At 45.8% G+C, this 20,137-nt stretch overlaps 1 protein-coding gene across 2 annotated transcripts; it reads right to left on the reverse strand.

The window, feature by feature from the left end:
• Positions 1–9,823: 9,823 nt before the first annotated feature.
• RPS26 (ribosomal protein S26) lies at positions 9,824–19,501 on the reverse strand. 2 transcript variants are annotated; one of them, XM_029594756.1, is made up of 4 exons: positions 19,354–19,501; positions 17,285–17,462; positions 15,983–16,113; positions 9,824–9,917 (listed from the first exon to the last, which is right to left on the reverse strand). In XM_029594756.1, exons 1-4 carry the CDS (start codon positions 19,438–19,440, stop codon positions 9,882–9,884), a joined length of 432 nt encoding a protein of 143 aa, XP_029450616.1. In that variant the 5' UTR covers positions 19,441–19,501; the 3' UTR covers positions 9,824–9,881. The 2 variants fall into 2 exon arrangements, with proteins under 2 accessions (XP_029450616.1, XP_029450617.1); XM_029594757.1 differs by lacking the exon at positions 19,354–19,501 and adding an exon at positions 18,956–18,974.
• Between the last annotated feature and the right edge of the window lie 636 nt (positions 19,502–20,137).

Raw genomic sequence — 20,137 nt, forward strand, 5'->3', positions numbered from 1 at the left:
ATTAGCTGATGTATGCAGTTTTTTGTGTGTTCCCTGAAAGGCTAGATTTTGCATACCGAGAACTCTCACTAAAGCCATTGGTCGTTCTAGGATTTGCTGCCAGTACTTCTCTTCTTGTTTAAAGAGCTGCCAAAATCCTTCGTAAACTTTTTTCTTCTTTTGCAATTGCAGTTCAAGATCTCTCCACATTCCAAAATTCAGAATATGTTCACTACTTCTCTCATGTGCTTCTAAAATTGCAGACATGTTTTTCCAATCTTTTGAACCTTGATCAGCGAGAGACACACCAGCCATGTTACTGCTAAACAGCTTACAAGAGAAACAAAACACAGAGTCCTTTGACATGCAGTACTGTAGCCACTGACGGGTCACTTCTTCTCCATTGGCAAGTCTCCTAATGTAATGATTTGTTGAAAATCTTCTTTGCTTGCCATTTTTTAGGAAAGTTGAACTCCTGAACTTGTTTTGGCCCATGTTCCACCAAGATTTCTTGCACATGATCACCACAATCAGGTGATAAATTGGGTCAAGTAGCAGGATCACCATAGTTCAAAGGGATGGCGTTTTCACATTCACTTTCTCACAAATCTTGACCCCGTTGCACTTCACTTGGTTCATCTTGTACATTCATATGTTCCTCAGGCTTTTCTTCAGCTTCAGAATTGGGTTGATACTTTGAACTATCACCACCTTGTGGACAAAGGTACTTCAGAAAGGAGCCCAAGAAATTGCCATGCTGGGTCAGACCATGGGTCCATCATGTTATGCATGCCATCCGCGGCATACTTACGGCACAGCCCCCTCACCTTTCCACAAGGACTCCAGCTTCTGGTTCTTCCTTGCTGGTGGCAGTTGGCCATTCTTGGGCCTCCCCCGGTGCCTCCAGCTCTGCCACCTTCTCCGGCGTTCCCAGTCCTGCTGCTACTGCTCATCGGGTCTCTCCGCGTGACCCGCGGAGAGATGCCACTACCTGCGCCGTGCCCCTCCCTAAGTGTGCGCGCATCGCTGATCCTTAAGTAGTGACCACGGCAGGAACCTAGCCAAGGCCCCGGATGATGATGTCAACCTATTCATAGTATTTAAGCTCAGGCCCCGCTCCATAGCATTGCCTTGGCAACAGGTCTCCTCGCTGGTCCAGTACTCGCTGCTACTAAGAGATTCGTCTCTTCCCTGCGTTTCTGATCCTTGTTCTTGCTCTGCCTATGCTTCGGATTGACTACACGGACTTTGACTCTGCTTTGCCTGACCATGCTACAGCCTATCTCCAGCCCCAGACCTCTGCTTCACCTAACCACTCTACAGCCTATCTCCAGCCCCAGACCTCTGCATGTCCAACTACGTATCGCCTATCTCCAGACCCTGACCTTTGCTTCGCTTGACTATGCTATTGACTACCTCCGTGATCAGACCTCAGCTTTGCTTGACTATGCTATTCACTATCTCCGTGATCAGACCTCAGTCTTATTTGCCACTGCCTCTTGATCGCCGCCAACCCCGCCTCAAGCCTATCATTGGATGCCTCTTCTGCCTATTCCCTGGACGTGGATTCATTAGGCTTCGGCCTACCTTTACTTGAGTGCCCTCTATCTGCCTTCGTTCCATTGGCGTCCGAGTTTCCAGGACATTATCTAGTCCAGAGTAGGACTGCACCATCTCTCGCCTGCTGTCTCCTAAAATGGTGGGAATAGGCGGTCCCAGTTCCTCCTTCCTGAAAAGGCGCACCACTTTAGGGTCATCCCCCTCGATACTATGGGACCCTCAAGCAGCACTCTGCTGCTGGTCTCCCTTGCCCTCTACCCCCTCGTGGGCTGGGCTGGAAGATCCAGACTATCTGGATCATTCGTGTCCGAGGATGTGTCCGAGTCCGTCTGTGGAGCCACAGAACGTAAGGGGCGTTTTGCTTTCGCGGGCCCTCCTGGCCCCTCAGGCCTGAGCCGCTTCCTAGATTTAGAAGGAGGAGAGGAAGAGACTGTCTTACTAGAAGACTGCTTCTTAACTGCTTTTCTGGCCTTAAAGACCTTATGGAGCCTTAAAATTAATTCTGAGGAAAAGGAGGAGGAAGAATCTGTGAAATCCATTTCTCTCTCATCTCCCTGCACGTTTGAAGCAAGCAGTGTAGGGGATTTAGGCCTCGGTGGTGGTTGCTGCGGCGACAGCTGAGGCGGGAGATTCCCCTCCCCCACCGTGAGTTGAGCCGCCGAAGAGAAGGTTCCCAAAATGGCGCTGGTAGCTGCGCTCAGCGGGAACTGATGTGCCTGAAGACGCTGGCAGACTGCCGAAAGCCATCACAACCAACCTCCCACAGAGAATTAATCCCCCCACCTGGCTGTGTTGGAGGTTCCCTCGCCCCCGGGGAAGGCAGGACGTACACAACCCATCATGGGAGAGGCGCGTGCGCCCGGAGCCATACGTGCGGCATGATGTTCGGCACGGCATAAGGGAGACTGAAATTAAAAGAACTTTTTTTTTTTTTTTTTTTACTAACACTACAAACAAGCGACGAAATTCAGCACCAAAATCAGCTCCGGCTCAGCCCCAGCCGCAATCACAAAGTAGAGCTGCCCTTGAGTTTGAAAAACTTTTTTTTTTTTTTTTACAACCTGATCCAAAGATCCTGTCCTGTTCTGGTATGGTCCTGCTGGGATGAGTGACCCGGGCTCCTTGGCACAGAAGGGCCCTCGACCCTGGCCGCAGCCATCTCAAACACCAGGGGGGATGGGCCCCACACCACTCTCCGTCCAGTCTATTGATGTTTTTCTTCTTTTTGTTCCTGTCTATGTCATATATATATATTTATTTTTTTTTAAATTTAAACCATCCTAGCTAACTCTATTCTAATTTTTTTTTTTTTTAACCAAGTAACCAGTAGACTGAGTTTTGCACCTCCACCATCTGCTGGAGACAGAGTAATACTGGCAGACTGTGGGTGGCACCTTGGTATATAAGGCAGAATGTCAAAAATGTCTCTGTCTCCATCTGCTGGAGGGGAAGCAAAACCCAGGAGTATGGACTGATCCGGGTACATACAGGGAATGAGGCTATTACTCATTCACTCCGCATTAAAAAAAAATAAATGTGCGTCTCAGACGCACATTTATCGCTCAGAGAGGAATGGACTGGTCGACTTTCATTGGGGAGTCTTAGCCCCCGATCCCGATGGAGGGCCACTTTGTTTCCCAAATCTTCTGCCACGAAAACACTGAGGCCAAGACGGCTGCCAGGACGAGCTTGTACAGTAAGATGACCCTGAAGACCTCGCTGGATGAGACATCCTGTTCTCCCCGGAACCGGGACCTATTGGAAAAGGAACTCCGAAGCAGAGGCCTATCCTCAGGCAGCTTATAAGCCTTGTTGTCTCCAAGAGATTGCATCAGATCATCCAACTGCTTGCTGAACAACAACTTTCCCTTGAACGAAAGGAAGCCAAGGTGGGCCTTGGAAGAACCATCCACCACCCAATTCCGAAGCCAAAGGAGAGGGCGTGCGGAGACCATGGATCTGACCGACACGAGCAAAAGGTCATACAGCGCATTCGCGCTGTAAGCGATCACCGCCTCCAAACGATTCGCTTGAGCAGCTTCTTCTGAGAGATCGGCATTGGTCTGGAGTTGCTGAGCCCAGCGCAGGCCCGCCTGCAGGGCAAAATTACTACATATCATTGTGCGGACTCTCAAAGCAGAGACCTCAAAGACCTTCTTAAGCTGAAGCTCTAGTTTCCTATCTTGTACGTCCTTAAGGGCTGTAGCCCCCGTGACCGGAATCATCGACCTCTTAGTCACGGCCGACACAGCTGCATCCACTCTAGGTAGTCTGAGAAGCTCCAAAGCATCCTCTGGAAGAGGATATAGCTTATCCATAGCCTTACTAACCTTAAGGCCCAAATCCAGAGTGTCCCATTCCCGGAATAGGAGATCCGTCGCTGAGAAATGGAACGGGAAAGCTACCATCGGGCCTCTGAGGCCCAACAAAACCGGATCCATTTTGGCTCCCGGCCGGGACTCCACCCGCAGAGTATCTAAGCCGAGCTCCTGAAGAATGGCCGGGATGAGCGGTGCCAGCTCATCCTTCTTTATGTTTAAACAGTTTTATTGGGTTTTCCATAGAAAAAAAAAACACTCGGGAGGAGGGTGGTTTCAGATCCCTCCCCCGCAACATAGCTTTAACAACATATCTTTAACAGGTACAGCATTCCCCCCCTCCCCCCCTGCCCCCACATATAAGAGTCACGGTACTGAGTGGACAAAGAAGAAAAGCCAATTCTGTAAGGCACCAAGGGGAACCAGGTCAGTAGTCCATGCGACCTTTTAATCGTTCAACACCAGACTCCGTGCCCGGTGGGGTAATTGTTGAAGGTATGGATTCCATGTACTCAAGAAAAGACGTCGCCGACGTGCAGAGCCTCGGGCCGCCATACTCTCCATCGTCATCATTGCATGCAGATGGTTCCTCCAAGCCCAAAAGGATGGGGCATCCGGGGACCGCCAAACCAGCAGAATAGTTTTCTTCCCCACGAGACTCGCCTTCTGTAACAGCAGGCGTGAACCAGGATCTTGAATTCTGATCGGGGAGATGCAGCCAAATAAAAACCACATCGAGTAGGCTTGCCATATAGTCCACTACCTTTCGCCAAAATCAGTGTACTAATGGGCACATCCAAAAAACATGGGAAAGAGTACCCACGGTCCCCTGGCAGCGGGGGCACAGTGGTGAAGAGGTGATAGTCAGCTTATGGGCCAATTGGGGAGACACGTATGCCCGGCTTAAAAATTTAAATTGCATTTCCCGAAAGTACATGTTAGTAGAGATCCTGGTTATACGCCTAAAACAGGTGCGTAAGATAAGAAGGGTAATGCAAAAATCCCTCTCACGGTTCCAGCGGGCTACAAGGCAGGAAGTAACATCTACCTCCGTCCGGCGTTGCAAGGCCCTGTGGTAACTTGAAAGGGAGGGGATGCGAGCACTAGCAAAGTGGAATATGCTGTCCAACACTTGAAACTGGGTTATACTCTTAGAGGCCTCCGGCAGAGCTTGTGCATAATGGCGAACTTGCAGATAGGGGAAAACTTGATTAGCACCTAGATGATAAAGGGTGCGGAAATCAGAAAACCGCATGAAGACCCCCCTCCCGAGTCCACAAATGGCCTAAATGTGTAATGCCCTTGGTCTCCCATCCCTGGAACATGGCAGACTGGGAGCCCGCGGGAAACTCATCATTCCCCCGAAGCGGAAGGAAATAAGCACATATCGAGGGGACCTGTAATAATTTTGTGAGGCACACCCAGGTCTGTCGAAAGGGTCTGATGAGAGCCGTTTGAGTAAGAAACGAGGAGAGATGACTGGAGCCCGCCTGCACCACATAACACGGGGTCCTGGGGAACATGAGAGCTTGGTCTACCGACAAAGAAGCATAGTGTGAGGTGCCCAAGAGCCAGTTACGAAGAATCCGTATAACGAGCAAGATCAGGAACCCCTAAACCCCCTGCCCCCCAGCTATTCTGCAACCATTTTAGGGGAAGACGAGCCCTCCCGCCTCGCCACAAAAAACAACACAACATGCCTTCTAGGGCCGTGAGATCTTTCCTACTGAGCAGTAGGGGTAGGTTTTGCAGAAGGTATAGCCATTTTGGGAGCAAAATCATCTTAAATAGCGCGACACGCCCCGCAACCGAAAGTGGCAGGGACCTCCAATGAGCCAAGGTCTCTTGGGTTTGACGAAGCAAACGTGGAATACTGGCCTGGTATACCGCTTCCGGATCCGCTGTGATGCAGCTCATCCTTCTTAAAGAGCTGTACCACCTTCGGGTCATCACCTTCCACCGCTGGAGTTCCTTTGCCGGTACCAGGCTGAGCCAGCACCTCTCCATCCACCTCCTTGGTCCCCCCCAGGGGCCTACCCAGTGGATCCGTCTCATCCTGAGACGTGGACTCCGTGTCCGACTCCTGAGGGACAGACCGCAAAGGTCGTTTATCTTTGGGCGGGTCCGAGTCCCTCTGGGACCTATCCCTTTTCCGCCGCTTCTGGGACTTTGGCTGCAGCCCCAGCCCTCCAGGAGCCAACTTTTTCCCTGCCTTCTTGGCTTTAAGGACCTTATGTTTAAGGACTTTGTGCAGCAGCAACACAAACTGACGAAAAAGATGATTCTGATGAAGAGGATGCCACCCCCAGGCTACCCTCCTGCAAGGGACAGGCAGCTCCCCCCAGAGCTCCCCCCCCCCCCCCGAGGGTCGCTGCTGTGGAGAGAGCATGGGAGGCATCGGGCCATCCCCCCATCGCTGACCGCGTGGCCTCCTGGAAAGAATCTAAAATGGCCACCGTTCCCATGCTGAGCTGGAATGGCCCTGCACTGCCTGCTGTACTTGGCTCAGCGCACACCGGCGAACGTGGCGATTGCACCCGACAAGGATCGGACGGCCCCTCACCGTCCGACCCACATTTGGAGCAAATACCTTCGCACGCACATGTGGCAAGAAGACCCCCGGGGCATTGTTCCCCCTCTACTGAGCACCACCAGAAAGCTGCCCAAGACAAAAAAAACCCCACGAACGAGGTAGCGGAGAGTCTGTGCGCCCAGACCTGTAAAATAAAAACACTTTTTTTTTTTTTTTTACTTGCCGCTCGCTGTCCCTGGTACTGGACTCCTGCTCCAGTGGGGGTGAGTGAACCGGGCTCCCCAGTGTCACCCCCTCACTGCTAACCAGAAGGGGCTGGGTCCTTGACCCTTAGCAGCAGCCTCGACCAGCGGGGGATGGTCCCCTCAGAACCTTGCACCCCCCTGGGAGGCTCTCTTGCCGAGGGACCTTTTTTTTTTTTTTTCACTAAAATTTAAAATGACCCCAAATAAAGTAACAAACACAAAGAATAAGATCCTATCTAACTAAACTGCCAAAAACTCTCTCCCTTAGGGATCCCAGAGACTGTGGCTTCTGCACCTGCACCATCTGCTGGAGACGAGTAAGACTGAGAGGCTGTGGGTGGCACCCTGCTATATGTGACAGAACCTGTCAAATCTTGCTCTGTCTCCATCTGCTGGTGCGGAGGCAAAACCCAGGTGTCTGGACTGATCCGGGTATATGCAGGGAAAGACCCAGTCACTGAATTTGCCTCCTGAAGCCTGCCTGCTTTCTGGCCAGGAAAGCCTTGTGCGTTAAGACAAACTCCGGCGAAAATCCCTCTGGGTCTCCATCTGTCAGAATGAGATCCTGCGGAGCCAGTTCACCCAGTCCCCCAGCGCTGTCCACCACCACAAGGGCTGAGACTGGAGGGGATCCCTCTTCCCTTGAGCCTCGGCATGAAGAGCCCCTGTTGCGGGGGAAGGGCTCAGGGCCCGACAAACTCTCCATCCCTAGGAAGGATAAGGGAGGGAAAAAACAAACCTAAATTCTGCCTGCGCAGCCACGCGGCCCAGCAGCTGAGGGGAGGAATAGAAAAAATGCCGATAGGCCCCTTGCAACGGGTTGCGCTGCCAAGCGTGGTGAACTGGCTGGCGAAGAAAACACTTACCCCGTCCCTTCAGAGCAACCCAGAGCCCCCATAGAAGGGCTGCCAAACACTCTGGAGTGCCTGCAAGGCTGGCAGTCCCAACGCGACTCCCTACCTCTGCTCGAAACCAGAGGAAGTCTCACTCAGTTTTATTTTTAAACTTTACTGAGTCCTGTAGAGCAGAGAGGGTCAAGGGAGCAGCCATGGAGGTAACTTCACTCCGAGTGGTGACAGACAAAACCCAGACGAAGGTCACCAACCCCCCAGACATTCGGCTTAGACTGAGGGATGACCCACAAAAGGTGCCTAACACCTCAGGAAGCAATCCTGAAGAAAAATACCTGGAGAAAAAAATCTAACTGAAAAATTAACTAAGACTGCAGGTGCCTGTCTTCCAGCTGCTGGAGTCAGAGAAATACTGAGTGACTGCAGGTGGCACTCTCGTTATGTAGCAGTGCCCAAAGTTCTAATTGTTCTCTGACTCCACCTGCTGGTAGGGATACACAACTCACTTCTCTGGACTGATCCTTGTACATATATGGAGCCCTAATTTGGCATGCAGCACAGAGAGAGGATGGCGCTTGTTTCTTTGCTGCCGGAGCCTTTAGATGGCAGACGGGAATTCAGCCAGCTCACGCTTGAATACTTTGTACACACAGATTTCGGGGACCTTAGTGGGCCACAGTGAGGTGCGCTCGGGAATTCTGCATCTAAGTAGTTGCACGTGTACAGCCTGCACGCACCGTGCGTACCCATGCTGTATGGAGGGCAATGCAAGGCGCACAAAACCACGTGCAAGATGGTGCCAACACAGCCTACCATGCAGTGCTAAGCCTGAAATGGGGCCTAGCCCACTGGGGGGGGCACTCAACCCGTTTGGATGCCCACTTCTTTAGAGCAGTGGGTCGGGAACTATGTCTGTATGGACCACCGAGCAAGGAGACCGGAGGAAGTCTTACTAAAACCCCTCCAACGTCTCTGAAGAGGAATTTATTTTTTTAAACTTACCTGGGCTCAGAATTTACCAGCTGAGTACAGAGTGTCTCCGGCTGTGGGGGCAGAGGGCTTTGGCAGTCACTGCCACGCTCTGCTTCCTGCACTGGCTGCCTTTCAGCTGCAAAGTCCATGCTGGGAACCAGTTATCAGTCCAAGGCACACCTCTGTGGGATCTCAGAAATAGACTCAGGAATTCTCAACTGGGGCAGGAGAGCAGGGCTCAATCTTTCTCCAATTTAAATGTAAATTCTTCTAAAGAGTACTGCGATCCTGATAGGGAAAGCAGGTCCACATCTGCTAGGAGACAGAGATACTGAAGGGCTGAGGTCACTGCAGGGGTATATCTAAGGTGATGTCAGCTTTGAAACCTGACTCCATAGCCATCTGCTAGCAGGGGAGCATACAACCCCATTGGTCTTGAGTCCATCTGGCTACACGCTAGGAAATTACTTCTCACAGATCCTTTGATAGTTCTTTGCTTTCCCCATGCTTCAGTAACCAGCGTTCAGTGCAGCCCAGGATGAAATGTACCAGAGTTTAACTAAAACTAATCACACACTAATTACAATCAAACAAGGCATATGTGTGGATACTTAGCCTTCATAGCCATCAACCTGTGTGTGTCAACTTGAGTATAAATTATCAGCTCAAATATTCAAGGGTATGTAAACTTTTGAACAGGACAATATTTCCCTTATTGCTATGGTTTAGTGATTGTGCTGTTCTGTGATGCATAATATGTTTAATGCTTCAAATTAAAGCTAACAGTTGTGTTGTCTGATCACTCATGTTTTCTTAAAATGCTACACATCTTGCAAATTCTGCCAGGGGTATGTAAACTTATGAGCACAACTGTTAGCTCCAGATACCCTGTGGCAGTCAGCTTCTGTGCTGCCAGTTTTCTATGTCTGACCTTCCACTCCACAAGCCCAGGTACTGATCCTAGCTCCTACCACAGTACCGTCTGATCCTAGAGTACAACATGGGGAGGATATGGCAGACAGGACAGAAAACAGGGACATAAGGCATTTTCCTTCAGAACACATAAAAATAAAAAATAAATGTAGTATATGGAAAGTAATTATGCCTACATTATTGCAGTGACCCTGGCCACAGCATCCCAAGACCCACCAACCTAGAAGTAAGCAGAGTCCAAAAGGCTATTTGTAGTATTAAGCTTGTAACAAGGTCTCGAGGTCAGCCTTGCCACAGTCGGCATCATAAACACAAGAGAAGCAGTTAGTGTCAGTATTGCATGCACACTCACAACAGGAGGCAGCAGTTTACTATTTCAGAATCATCCTGCAGCCAATCTGATCAAGTTACACACAAGACCACAACCAGCAATAAAGACCCATTTAGTTGACTTTTATTTTGTAAAATGTACAGAACAGTCTTGATCTTCCTACATAGGCTTTGGAGGGGCTCTTGGAGGTGCACCCTGTGAAAAGAAAAAAATAAGATTAAACTGAAAACTGAACCAACCACTGTCTAGACAGAACTGTGTAAAATAGTATGATTGCTGTGTTAATCCATTTGAATACACAGAAGTAAAGGTTCACACACAAAAATGAAAGTGATACTTTTATAGTAGACTTAATGCATTTCTTGAATAGCTTTTGGGAACCATTAAGACCACTACGGTACATTGCCAAAGTCTTCACACCCTTGCACATTTTTCACATTATGTCTAAATACAGACCAAAATGCATGAAAATAGGCATTGACTCACAACACATTACATAATTCTCACATGATTAAAGTCCAAAAATTAAGAACAAGAAAGTTTTGATTGCACAAGTCTTCACACCTTTTGTCATAACCCCAAATTAGCTCCAGTTCAAAACACTTTGCCTTAGTAAGGTCCATAAATGTTAAATAGAGCCCATCTGTGTCCACCCCTGAATGAATAATCATGCTGTTGTAGGACGTGAATTTGAAGCAACAGTCAAAACATGCTGAAAAAGTAGCTGCCAAAAGAACTCCAAGATATTATTCAGAAAGTACAGATTGGAGAAGGCTATAAAAGCTTCAGTGTTTAAATATCCCTTGGGCACTGTCTAGTCCATCATTGTAAAGTGGAAACAGTTTAGCACCATCAAGATTGTGTCCATCTATGGACAGATGGCTTGATCTTTTAAAGAAATTACTGTGGAAGGTTACAGTGAGGCCTAAGATTACTTTTAAAGAACGCCAGAGGTCTCTAAGCAAGACTGGGGAAAATGTTGACTGCTCAGCAATTTCAAGATTATACTACAAACATAGCCTGTATGGAAAGAAGGAAGCCACTGGTGAAGAAAAGCCATATGATGTGCTACAGTGTTTCCAAAGAAATGCTCAAGGGACACTGCATGCCTGTGGGAGATTTTGTGGTTTGATGAGACCAAAGTAGATCTTTCTTGTTTCAATGCTAGGCATAACAGCACATCATCCTGCTAACACCATCCCAATAGTAAAGCATGGTGGTGGCAACATTATGTCGTGGGTATGTTTTGCAATAGCATGGAAAGAGAGGCTTGTGATGATCAAGGGAAAGAAGGATGGTGCAAAATACAGGCAGATCTGGGGAAGATTCACTTTGCAGGAGGACAATGGTCCAAAGCCCAAAAAAAAAAAAATGGAATGGCTTAGCAAGAAGTTTATATTGAAGTGGCCCAAAGCCTAGATCCAAATCCAATAGAAAAAAACTTTCCACAAAATATAAACTGCCTAAACCTAAAGAAAATGATCAACACCATAACCAAAGATTGCTTCTACAGACTTCAGGTTCTAAAAAGACAAACCTCTACTATTTTTCGACTTCAGGACAGTTCTGCAAGCCTTGCTATTTGCCAAAATAGACTACTGCAGCACTCTCCTCCTGTGTCTCCCTAGCTCTACCACCAAACCTCTACAGTTGATACAGAACACCGCAGCAAGAATCCTGACCAACACCAACCGTGGAGAACACATCACCCATCCTCCGTAACTTACACTGGCTCCCAGTTAAATACAGAATCCTTCACAAATCACTCACTTTAATTCACAAGTCCATCCACATTCACTTTCATCTGGACCTCGAATTCCCCCTCAGACTCCATATCTCCAACAGACCAACTAGAGACGTATACAAAGGAACTCTACAAGCCCCGCCAACCAAAGCCACTCGCCTCAACTCGACCAAAGACCGATCCTTCGACAGCAGGCCCAGCTATCTGGAACAATATCCCCTCAGACCTTAGGATAGAACCCTGCCTATTAACGTTTAGGAAAAAACCTAAGACCTGGCTTTTCCACCAAGCCTTCTCAGATCCCCCCCGATACACACTAGACAACCGAACAATCTCATGAACAATGGCTCTATGTACTACCTTTAAGGACTTAATTAACTACCTCTGATTCATCAATTGTTTATACTCTATTTATTGCCTTCTTAGGCCTTTCTTTCCAGCTGTCTACACTTCCAAGTTTTACTATCCTTGTTGAATGTAACTTTGCTCTTCCTGTTCAAACGATTGTTTTTTGTTACAGTTCCCCAATTCGATGTAAACCGATCTGATATTGTCATTCAACCATGAAGGTCGGTATAGAAAAGTGTTAAATAAATAAAATAAATAAAATCAGATTACTAAAAAAAACACACAAAACCTATACTAGATCTGATTCATTTTCGTACCATCCTCCAAATCACTTATGCTCACTAGCCTGGACTACTGCAACTCATTCTTTTCAGGTCTCCCACAACCCACCATTAGACCACTTCAACTTACAAAATTTAGCTGCCAGATTGCTCTCCAATAATAGCATCTTCGATCACATAACCCCCACTCTTTACAAACTTCATTGGCTCCCATAAAATGGCATATCCAATATAAAACCTTAATTATTCACAATCTCAGCTACAGCAACACCTCCCGGCTCTCCGCTTCACTACACGTTTACACACCATGCAGAAATCTTTGGTCTATAAACAAATTAAATTTCTTTTGCAAATTCCTTCACCAAAAACTACAAGACTGGTCTGTACCAGAGATCAAGCTTTCTCCATAGCAGGCCCCATTTTATGGAACACCATCCCTCCGCAGTTATGCTTTATTAATGACAAGGGCTTTTTTTGAAGGTTTTCTTACATGCTTTCCTCAAACAATGTACTCAAATAATCCATCACTTTTATCTTTTTTTTATTCATCTACAATCCTACTTACATCTCCAATCAATACATTGTCCCTTACTTTTACTATTATTTGTTGTACACATTCTATTTTAAATGTTTACGTATGTACTGTTACCCGCCCTGAACCTTGGAAGGCGCAGGATACAAATAAATACATTTTATAGCTGCAGTCCACAGACAATTCCCAGCAACTTGGAAGAACATGAGCTCTTCTGCCAAGAGGATTGGGGAAAAAAAAAACTGTACTATTCCAATGTTCCAAGGTGGTAGAGACTTATCCTAAATGATTCATGGCTGTTATTGCTGCAAAAGGGGCTTCTACTAAGTATTGAATCAAGGGGTGTGAAAGCTTATGCAATGAGTTTTTTTATTCTTACTTTTTGAAAACGTCTAACTATGCAGACAAATGTCTATATCCCACATTTCCTCTTTAGCAGGGGCAGGATGGATAATTGCAGAGAAAGGTTGTTCATATGAAAGCCATGGAAGCTTATTCAAAACAGAGCCGACATTAGCTAATGTTTCGCCAACAGGCTGTGTCAAGGCTCAAAATTAGAACACTTTTTTTTTTAAATTTCGTGGCTCAGACGATTTAAAATTGATTGGCAACTTCTGATTGGTGGAAGGGACAAATTAAGAGCACGTGCGCCAGCGTTCTTCATTCAGCAATGTGGTAGCAGAGGTCTGCTGGAAAGAAATTGCATGGATGCATGAAATTTTTATAAAGGTAACAAAGATGAATATAAAATGTTTGTCTTACTCTGAAACTAAAATTTAATTGACTGTTCTTTATTTGCATAGTTTTGAGCCTTGACACAGCCTGTCGGCGAAACATTAGATAATGTCGGCTCAGTTTCAAATTTATTATTTATTTTTATTTTTTCTATACAGACATTCCTGTAAAAGTACAAATCATACCGGTTTACAATGAAACTTCAATTTCGCTCTAAGGCGGTACATGGAACAATGAGGCCAGTTAACAGTAGAAACACTAAATGTAACCTAAAACTCTAGAGACTCATTTTAACAAAACTCATGAAACTCGTATTAACAGAAAATACAGTAAATATAAATAAATCAATATAATTGATGTGCATAAATAAGCTCAGGGGACGGAGGTACAGAGGAGAAGGTAGAAGGGGGAAAGAGAAGGCAAGGAAGAGGAATGCAGTGTCTAGCCGGAGAGAGGGATTGGGCTAAGCTGTACAAAACAAGAGGAAGATCCTGTGTGATCCTATCTGATCTCAAGTTGAGAAAATAGTGCAGACAAAGCAGTGGTAAGAACCAGAGAAATGCTAGGGTGCAAAGGGATAGAAGATCCCAACATTAGCCATGCTGGGTCAAACCAAAAGTCTATCAAACCCAGCATCCTGTCTGACCTCCAGAGTATCCCAAACAGATCCAATTCCTTGCTGTTTACTTCTTTCTATAAGCATTAAGCAGTGCGCCCACTCCCCACCCAGCACTCAAGTCCACCTCACTAAATTGTTTGACCTTCCTACAGGAAAGTGTCCAAACCTCTTTTAAACTTGCTATACTTGTTGCCTTGACCATATCTTTCGGCAACAAATTCACAGTTTAATTGTGCACCAAGTGAAACACTCCAATGTGTTATAAATCCTGCTATTTTCTTGGAGTGTCCTAGTACAAATACTATTTGAAAGGGTAAATAATTATTTATCTGTTCCACCCCACTCATGATTTTATAAAGCTATCATCACATCCCTTCTCCACGTTGAAGAACCTGGTTGGCCTTTCATAGAACGAGCCCTTGGATAACTTTGCACTTTTCCTGGTACCGCTAGAAGTTTGACATGGGGCAACCAGAACTGCACACAATATTCAAGATGCAGTCAAACTATGGATTGCTAGTGCCCTTCCCAAATCATTTCTAATATTCTATTTGCTTTCTTGACCGCTGCAAGAGAATTTCAACATTTTGTCCACAATGACGCGCAAGATCTTTTTCTTGGGTAGTGATGTCTAATATGGAACCTAGCATACTTTACCTACACTTAAGGATTATTTTTTCTCCTATGTATATCACCTTGAACTTGTGCACATTAAATTTCAGTTCCCCAATATTGCAAGTAATTCTGAAGTCCCTAACTCAGTCTGTTTGAATATTGGTCATCTACAAAACTTGATTACTTCATTCATTGCTCTTTTGCAGATTATTCATGAATAAGTTACACCGATCCCAGGGCCACACCACTCTCCCCATTGGGAGAATGGCTCATTTAGTTCTACTCATTTTTTAACCAGTTACCAATCCGCAGTAATACATTGTTTATCCCATGAAACTGATTTTTCTGAAAACTAAAGGGAGTTTAACTACCTTCTGAAAATCCAAATATACTACCTCACTTTTATCCAATTGCTTATTCGCACCAAAGAATTCTAACAGGTTAGGAATGCAAGACTTCTTTACTAAATTCACACTGGCTCTTCCCCATTAGGCCATGTTTATTTAGCCATATGACCAATCGGTTTTTTTTAATAGCATCTACCATTTTACCCAGAACCATTGTCAAGCTCACTGGTCTGAAATTGCTTGGGTCACCCTACAAAAAAAGGCCATATTTGCTACCTTTCAGTCTTCAATTATAGAAGAAGATTTGAATGCTAAGTTATACATTACCAATAGCAGGTGTGCAATTTTATATTTCGAGTTGCTTTACAACTCTGGGGTAACTCCATCAGGTATTGGTGATTTGCTAATGTTTAATTTGTCAATTTGATCCAGTTCCTCTGAAACTAGATCTACAAAGAATGGCTTAGGTGTGGCTATCTTAACCTTCTAAATAAAGACCAAAGAAAAAATTGCTTTAATTTTTCTATTGCCTTATTCTCTGAGCACCCTCCCCAGTCATCCAATGGCCTCCCTCACAGGTTTCTTGTTTCTAATGCATTTGAAAAAATTGTATTAGCTTTTACTACTTTGGCAAGTCTGTCTCTTGAAACACTCTTGGCCACTTTATTAAATATTTTGTTGTCATCTAAGCTGGCGGTGCTTATGTGCCTTCCTATTTTCCTCATTAGGTCCTGTTTTCCATTTTTTAACAGATGCCTTTTTGACTTTGATGGTCAGTTTCACAGCACCATTTAGCCATGAACTTTAATTTATAGAAAATTTTATTTGGGCTTCCAAGATGGATTTTAAAGTCTTCATGCCTCATGCAGACTTAACCCTTTGTAACTGCTCCTGTTTTCAAATTTACAAAAATGACATGCTTGGTAAGTTAGAATTCATCAAATGTTATAGCTACAAATATAGCTACTCAATTTCACCTAGTGCTTCTAAGCCTACATTGAACTTTGAAAACAGAATATGTATGTGTCAGAATACATACAGCAGGCCTGAACCTGGGTGGTGGAGTGCGGTCCTTCCTGGCTTCCCGGGAGCGGTTCCTCACCACCTTGCTGTGGATGGCGCAGCTGACACAGTAATGCAGCTTCACATACAGCTTGGGTAGCACATATGCTAGAGGGTAAGAAAATATCAATAGACACTGCAGTAGCTGAACTTGCAGACAACACCATCTTCATCTGAGCATGCAATCATGTTTTCACATTACGATCTTTCAACTGCATTTAAGCTTTATTATGAAGACTGGAATGTCTTATGTCTGAGGTATCTATCGTCTGAACTGCACGAGTACAACACACACACAAAGTTTCAATACCAAGAGACAGGCGGGGGGGGGGGGGGGGGGGGGGGGGGAAGAACTAGATCGAGACTACTGCCAACGCTGGGCCCCAGGTTTACAGTCCGGGGTACTGATACATATGTTAAAAAAAGTGCAGGCCTGCTTCTACGGCCAAGTCCAAAAGCAAAGCATGTTCAAGCAACACTGTCTGAATTATCACGAAGGCTGCTCAACCTGTAAAAATGTTGACAGTAATTTTGTAACAGATTGGTTTTGATTGTAAATATCACTACTCAACATAAGGATTGGGGTAGCCTGCACGGAGCGGCAGTTACTACTGTAAGAAACTTGCTGGGCAGACTAGATGGTGCTATGGCCCTCTTTGTACTGTTCCATGGTGCTAAAGGTTATTTTACCAATTGAGGTCTCAGGATTTGAGTCTGCATCCAGAACTACCTCATGGATTCCCAAATCATCCCCTGGGGACCTCACAGCCAGCCAGCTTTTTAGAATATCCACATACAACATGCATATATAGGAGATCCAGTGTATGTAATTTTCATAAATATCCATTGTGGATATCCTAAAATGCTGACTGGCTGTAGATCACCCAGACAAGTTTATGATACCTATTCCATCTCACCTAAAGAAGCTGCACCCCAAATGAGGAAGATCCCTCATTTTTCCTGGCTGTTCACCATTCCTCTTATTTCACCTTGATGTTTAAAAAAAAAATGTATATGTATATTTTACTTACTAGAGAGAGATGAAGCAGATTATATATATATATATATATATATATATATATATATATATAATTTTTTTTTTTAAACATCAAGGTGAAATAAGAGGAATGGTGAACAGCCAGGAAAAAATATCTGCTTAATCTCTCTCTAGTAAGGTCATCTTTCTGCCAGTAGCAAGGAACAGCACAGATTCTGTTTAAGGTCTCACAGCAGCTTTTTTGCATTGGTAAGTCCACACACTGGTAATAAGAACACTCACAATCAAAGACGCTGGCTTCAGAGATATCTCGGACTGCAGCTGCCTCCACTATATTTCTGATGACAAATTTTTTGATGGCCTTGTCCTTGGGGACACAGCGAGCACAATTTGTGCAGCGGATGGGCTGCACATGTCCACGGCCTTTCTTGGCACGGCCATTATTCCTTCTCTTCTTGGTCTGTTTTGAAGACAAAACAGAAAAGTGAGTAGCACTGACAGAATATTAAGTCTATTAAAAGAAAGTTGCCTACCGGTGCCATTGGTTGGCCCCTGTCACATGGTAGGGTCTAAAGGCCACCGGCGCCATTTTGCTTAGTGGCAGCCAAGGCCCCGGGAGAGGCAGATCGCTCCCGGGCTCTCCGCTGGACCACAAGGGGGGGCATCGGGAGGATGGCACTGGGGGAGAGGCAGGGGGAGTCAGGGGCTGGCAGAATTTTGAAAGGGCATTTTTTGCCCTTTCAAAATTCTGCCACCTGCCATGGTGCCCCCCCCTAAATCGCAGCACCCTAGGCACAGGCCTAGCTCGCCCTGGCGCTGATCACATGTAAACAGATGTAGATGAGCCTATTAGTTATTACCCGGATGCAAAAAAAAAAAAAAGTTACCATGTGCCCAATGTGTACATTTTAACACAGAAAACTTAACACCAGCCCCAAAATACTGCTTTTCCATCGTTCCTCCTATTTAGTGTTGCCAGATTCTAAGTAGGAGGCACCACAGGAAGCAGCACAAAAACTCCCCCCCCCCCCAAATCTTGCTCAAGGTCAGGTTAGGAAAAATGATGCCCATTGAGCATGTTTTCCTAACCAGTGGCAGTGAGCAGGTGCATCTGCTTACCTAACTGGCATACGGCGACACTTCCTGGGCACCCAATAGGGATGTGCATTCATTTTGGCCGAATTAGATAATTTCAACAAAATTGTCTAATTCATCCTGGTTTGGAGGACCCAAGAAACAAACGCATTTTTTCTGAAATTTTGGAAAAATTCATTTTTTGGGTTAGTGCGCACTAACCTGAAAATCGGGGTCCCCTGAAAAAAAAAAAAAGCTCAAACCACGGGAAAAATGAAATTTCCTGCTGTGGGTCAAAAACAATGCCCAAACTTTTACTGCTGCACATCTCTAGTAGCCAATGCCCTGAATGTTCCAGGACACACAATTTATCCCTAGTGTGTCCTTTTTAGCACAACCCCTCATTTAAATAATGCACAGGCCCAGGAGAGATGGCTGGGTGCACATTATGAGAGCAGGTGCTCAAATCATGAGTGCCCATTTTATGCAAGCGGATAGCCATCACATCGCCTGATACTGCATCCTTTACCAAATTCCAGTCTTATACAGCAAGACTAGGACCACTTGGTAAACGCACAACCTTAGCAGAGAAAGGCTGTAAGGCTATTCAATCTGCCCGATTTACTTGCTGACGCAATGCCGTAAGCACTGGTTGATTTCTGGCTTTCAATTCATATCTTAACAGCTAAGGATCCTCCGTTTATTATCATGATTTGTACTGCGCCAAATACATGCTTATCGCAGGTTTAAGTTTTGCTACTATTTTTGCTTTCACCACTTCCACTGGTTCCATACATCCATCACTCTTTCCACAAAGCTGTTTTCTGATACTACTCGAGCCTACCCATTTGGTGTAAAACAAAATAATTAGACTACTACCATGCTTTCTCATTTTCAAAATCCCTTTCTAAAGAGAACCAAAAAGGGAAGGAGACTAGAGGAGATAGTAAAGTACCGCTACCCGGATGTCTATGAGGGAAGCAAATGAGCGGGCTGGGCATCACCCAAACTGTGCACTCTTACGTCACTAGCTCTAGCGTCACACTAGGTTCACGCATCACTTCGCATTCCAGGTGACACTACAGGGCTCTCCACAAATAGCCGTTTAGGGATTACTGCGGATAAATCGGCTAAGCGAGGCGGAAGCTGTCCTTTCAGACACCGCCAGGCGCCCCACATCCCCGCCAGTATCTGCCTCACTCCTCAGGGCCGGAAGCTCAAGCGGGCCTACGAGCCCAGTCGTTCGTCCGCGTGCTCTATCCCCACATCCCACTCACCATCTTGAAATACAGGCTGAAAGAGAACCCGGAAACCGCCGCACATCCTTTATAAAGCATTCTCATCCGCTCCGGAAGTGACGTCATTTTGCAATTGTCCTTCGAGCTGGTGCCGGAGGGAGCGGTTTCGATTCATAGCCCTGTTTGTCTGTTCCCTCTTTTTCCCTCTCAGAAAAGTAGCGGGTCTACGCATACCTTGTGGGGACCTCACAGACTCTGCTCTCGGCAGGGACTATTGCTGGAGTTGAGGCGGAGGGATAGCAAATACACGCGGAGGGCTTCTTGCCATTTCCCATGGTGCAGCGCTCCAAAGTGCTATAGACAGAGCGCAGGCGTAGGATTGAGGCGGGCGTCTGTTGTTTTTTCTGAAAACGTTTCACACTAGTAAGAGGAGTTCTTGGACAGGTTCAGATTTTTTAAATTGTACATGGGAATCCTGGAATTTATGTGAGACAGCAAATTCCGTGGATAAAATCTACCCATGAAGTTTGCAGAAATACGGGAAGTGCGATTATCTATTCCAAGTTAGGATTTTTTTCCCGATGTGCATCATTCTGGACTTGTTCACATTAAATTTCATCTGCCATACACATGCCTAGTCTCCTCCATCTCACAAGGTCCTTCGGCTCCTGACGGTCTACTCACGTCTTAACAGCTTTGGATAATTTTGTCATCTTCCAAATCTGATCATCTCGCTCTTTGTTCCCGTTTCCGGATCATTCATGAATACAACCGCACATGTCTAATATTAAAGGGGTGGTGGAGGGGAGGAAGGGTGCTTCTT

Source organism: Rhinatrema bivittatum, chromosome 3 (genome assembly GCF_901001135.1).
Source record: "Rhinatrema bivittatum chromosome 3, aRhiBiv1.1, whole genome shotgun sequence".
NCBI classification, from domain to species: domain Eukaryota; kingdom Metazoa; phylum Chordata; class Amphibia; order Gymnophiona; family Rhinatrematidae; genus Rhinatrema; species Rhinatrema bivittatum.